Raw genomic sequence first — 3,685 nt, 5'->3', positions numbered from 1 at the left:
TAGTCCTCGCGAGGAAAAACTACAAAGTCTTCGCGGACATTGGACCGACAGTCCGATTGATGAGCCGTGTATTGTCCGTGTTGGATACCGGCGCGGGACCCAATCTCATCCGGAGATCCGAGCTTCCCGCAGAAATGGAAACTCTTGTGTCTTTCGGACCGACCCAAGACATCGGCGATGCGAATAATAGGCCACTCCGAACTCTAGGTACACTCCAAATGCCTGTGAGACTTGGACGTTTCGTGGCTTCAGCCGAATTCATAGTTTGCGAAAAACTCGCAGTCCCCCTAATTCTAGGTGCGGACTACTGTGATCGGTTCGTGGAAGCAATCTATCCTCGTAAGAAGACTGTGGAGTTGGCAGATTTCTCGGAGGTTCCGATTATAAGGAAGTTCTCGCCGAGAAAGGGAAAGAAGACTCTGGTCCCAGGAGAGCACCAGGAAGAGAAAAAAGGAGAACGAAATTCCCCCAGAGTGAAGGTGGCAAGGGCCACGACTATTGAGCCAGCGACGCAACGCGTCGTCGAATGTACCTCGAAGAGGGCTGGTTTAGTCGTGGTCCAGCCGTATTCAACGTGGTATCAAAAACACGGCTTAGTGAGCACGAATGGTGTCGTTCAGGTTGAGCCTGACAGGCCATTCCATTTGCTCGTTGCGAATTTTAGGAAGTACCCTGTCAGGCTACAAAAAGGCCAGGTGGTGGCGGAACTTCTGCCGCATCCGCGAGCCGCGTTTGCAAGCCAACCACCATTGGTGAGGTACTTGGAGTACAAGAAATAACCGAGGAAGGAGTTCCTAATTCTACTCCGTCGCCCACGGGCGACGTTAAATTTTTATCATCAAAGCAAGACCCGAAAGAGCCGCGAGAAGAACGGTTGGATGGGCTCTCCGCGTCGGCAACTGCGAAGCCGGAACGACGGATCGAGCCTCCACCGCCGGACGTGGATGAACTCGACCTGAGCCACGTCCCGGACCGGCTTCGCGAGCGATTCCGTGGGATGCTCAAGAAATATTCCCGCATGTGGGATGGGACCCTTGGTGAAATTAACACCACGGTCCACCGATTCGAATTGGTCCCGGACACAAGACCAATTGCGCAAGCCCCGTATCAGGCCGGTCCTAAGGCCCGCGAGAAAGAAGACGCAGAAGTACAAAAGATGTTAGAGGCAGGAGTAATTGAGCCGGCACAGTCAGAATGGGCGTCGCCCGTGTTGCTGGTGCCAAAACCGGACGGTTCAATGCGCTTCTGCGTCGATTATAGAAGATTGAATGCAGTGAAGGTGATGGACACGTACCCGCTGCCGCGCATGGATGAGTGTCTAGACTCCCTTGGTGACATCAAGGTTTTCTCCGCGTTAGACGCATCTCCGGGTACTAGCAGATGCCAATTCCCAAATGCAACCGCGACAAAACCGCATTTTCGTGTCACTCAGGTTTGTACCGATTCTCAAGAATGCCCTTCGGGCTTACCAACGCACCGGCAACGTTTCAGAGAGCCATGGATATCCCGCTCTCTCCGTTCCGATGAAAATCGTGCTTCGTGTATCTTGATGATATCATCATCTTCAGCAAGTCTTGGGAAGAACACATTGTTCATGTTGATGAAGAACTGTCTGTATTGGAGAAGGCAGGTGTGAAGCTCAAGCTCCGCAAGTGCGAATTTTTCGTCGAAAAGATCAAGTACCTGGGCCACGTCGTTCGGCCAGATACGCTCGAAGTTGACGCCGCGCGAACCGCCGCATTGGAACAAGTGAGGTACCCTCAAACGCAGACCCAGCTCAGAAGCTTCCTGGTACTTTGCAATGTCTACCGCAGGTTCGTTCCGCATTATGCGAAAATTGCGCATCCTCTAAACCAACTACTGAAGAAAGGACAACAGGTCCAGTTGGAAGGATTCCACGAACCATGCGAAAAAGCTTTTCATAAGCTCAAAGACGCTATCTTGGCGCCACCGGTGTTGGCACTGCCGAAGAAAGACCTACCATACTCGGTAGACACCGATGCAAGCGACTATCAAATCGGCGCTGCATTATTTCAAACGCACCCGGATGAACAACGTAAACCTATCGGGTTCTTTTCCAGAACGTTAGCCGCAGCCGAGAGAAACTATTCTGCATCAGAAAAAGAATGTCCAGCGGTAATTTGGGCCGTACAGACTTTAAGACCATATCTATATGGCGAGCACTTCATTGTGCATACCGACCATACCTCATTGAGGTGGTTGATGAACGTAACCGACCCCAGCGGGAGATTAATTCGATGGAGGCTCCGCCTCTCGGAATTTGATTTCGAAATCAAGTACAAGAAGGGCAAAGCTAACAGCCAAGCTGATGCCCTGTCGAAATTACGGACAGCAGGAGAAACTGTCGATGAAATCGACAACGAAATCCCATGCTTTATGGCCGAACCGGACGACGCTACAGAAGACGACGAAGAAGATTTTGAACGGCTCGACGACATCCTCGCTCTTGAGGAGGGGGCCACCTCTGATTGCCTCGATCACTTCCAAGCTGTCACTCCGGAGGAGCTCATTCGCAAGCAAGCCGTCGACTGCAGCCGAATCAAAGAGGAAATGTACGCGGGAAAAACGCGCACGTTCACAACGGAGACCGAGGAACTCGAAGGAACTCTATGCCGTACCGCGGCAGAGTTCGTACAAGTGGTACTACCACAATATTAAGGGACGGCGTCCTTGGGTTAAGCCATTACGCAAAATTGGCAGGACATCCTGGAGACAGGAAACTGTACAAGACATTGAGAAGATATTTTTACTGGCCTACGATGGCCCTAGACTGCTACGCAGTCGCGAAGATTTGCGCCGCATGTGCGCGGGAAAGGGTGAAGTTAAGAAGAAAGACGAAGGAAATGAAGCTGTTCACGCCCAAAGCTCCGCTGGAGTTTGTCGCCATCGACATCCTCGGCGAGCTAATTACAACTAAACGAGGAAATCGGTATATTCTCGTGATCAGCGATCGATACTCCAAACTGGAACGAACCGTACCGTTGAAGAAGATATCAGCTGCGCACATCGCACAAGCCTTCGTTCACCATTGGGTATTCGTGTACGGACCGCCGGTCAAGCTGCTGTCCGACAATGGAACACAGTTCACGTCCCGGTTCTTTCAGAATGTCTGCCGAATTCTCGTCATACGCAATGTGTTCACGACTACGTACCACCGGCAAGCCAACGGCCAAGTTGAGAGGTTTAACCGCACGCTTGTAGTATAACCCCCCCTGGGGCTTTATTTTAGATTAGATCAACTCAGAATCGGATCGGTTACTGTAGGGCTCGGTGCTCTACAGTACCACCACGTGTACCCCCAAGTACAGGGGGTGCACGTGTACATGTGTACGCGCGGGACCGAAGAGCGCACGCACACGTGTATTGTCAGCCCCGATGGCTGACAGTATTACAGTGTCGACCGACCGCTACAGTACGTCGCTCCAGTACATCCGTACTGTACTATTATGATAGGTTATTATGTACATTAAATATGGCGCGGACCGGCGGCGGTGGAGGAGGACAAGCACGGACTTGCCACCCACCGGCCGTCAGGGTCCGTCTTCCAGCTTACCTAACACGCGCGATCGGTCTTCGCGCGCGTTAAACGGGATAAAGCGGGTAGGGGGCACACGAGTACGCGAGCGAGCCTAGATCCGCCTCCGCCCGTCAGCGCTGGTACGTT

The 3,685-nt window shown here is 52.3% G+C and overlaps 1 protein-coding gene across 1 annotated transcript; it reads left to right on the top strand.

Annotated features, from left to right (window-relative positions):
• Positions 1-1,394: 1,394 nt before the first annotated feature.
• CHC_T00003566001 (hypothetical protein) lies at positions 1,395-3,227 on the top strand. Its single transcript, XM_005714726.1, has 4 exons — positions 1,395-1,541; positions 1,777-2,573; positions 2,702-2,837; positions 2,898-3,227. The coding sequence occupies exons 1-4, from the start codon at positions 1,395-1,397 to the stop codon at positions 3,225-3,227; spliced, it is 1,410 nt and encodes a 469-aa protein (XP_005714783.1).
• Positions 3,228-3,685: the final 458 nt, after the last annotated feature.

This window comes from Chondrus crispus, genomic scaffold (genome assembly GCF_000350225.1).
Source record: "Chondrus crispus Stackhouse genomic scaffold, scaffold_196, whole genome shotgun sequence".
NCBI lineage: Eukaryota > Rhodophyta > Florideophyceae > Gigartinales > Gigartinaceae > Chondrus > Chondrus crispus.
This window is presented reverse-complemented; position numbering and strand designations above follow the sequence as displayed.

Excerpts from the sequence above, each read along its gene's own strand:
- CHC_T00003566001 (XM_005714726.1), top strand. The coding sequence starts at position 1,395 with ATGCAACCGCGACAAAACCGCATTTTCGTGTCACTCAGGTTTGTACCG. Across the intron at positions 1,542-1,776 it reads CGATGAAAATCGTGCTTCGT|CTCAGAAGCTTCCTGGTACT; the intron begins GTATCTTGATGA and ends ACGCAGACCCAG. Across the intron at positions 2,838-2,897 it reads CCGCATGTGCGCGGGAAAGG|TTTGTCGCCATCGACATCCT; the intron begins GTGAAGTTAAGA and ends GCTCCGCTGGAG.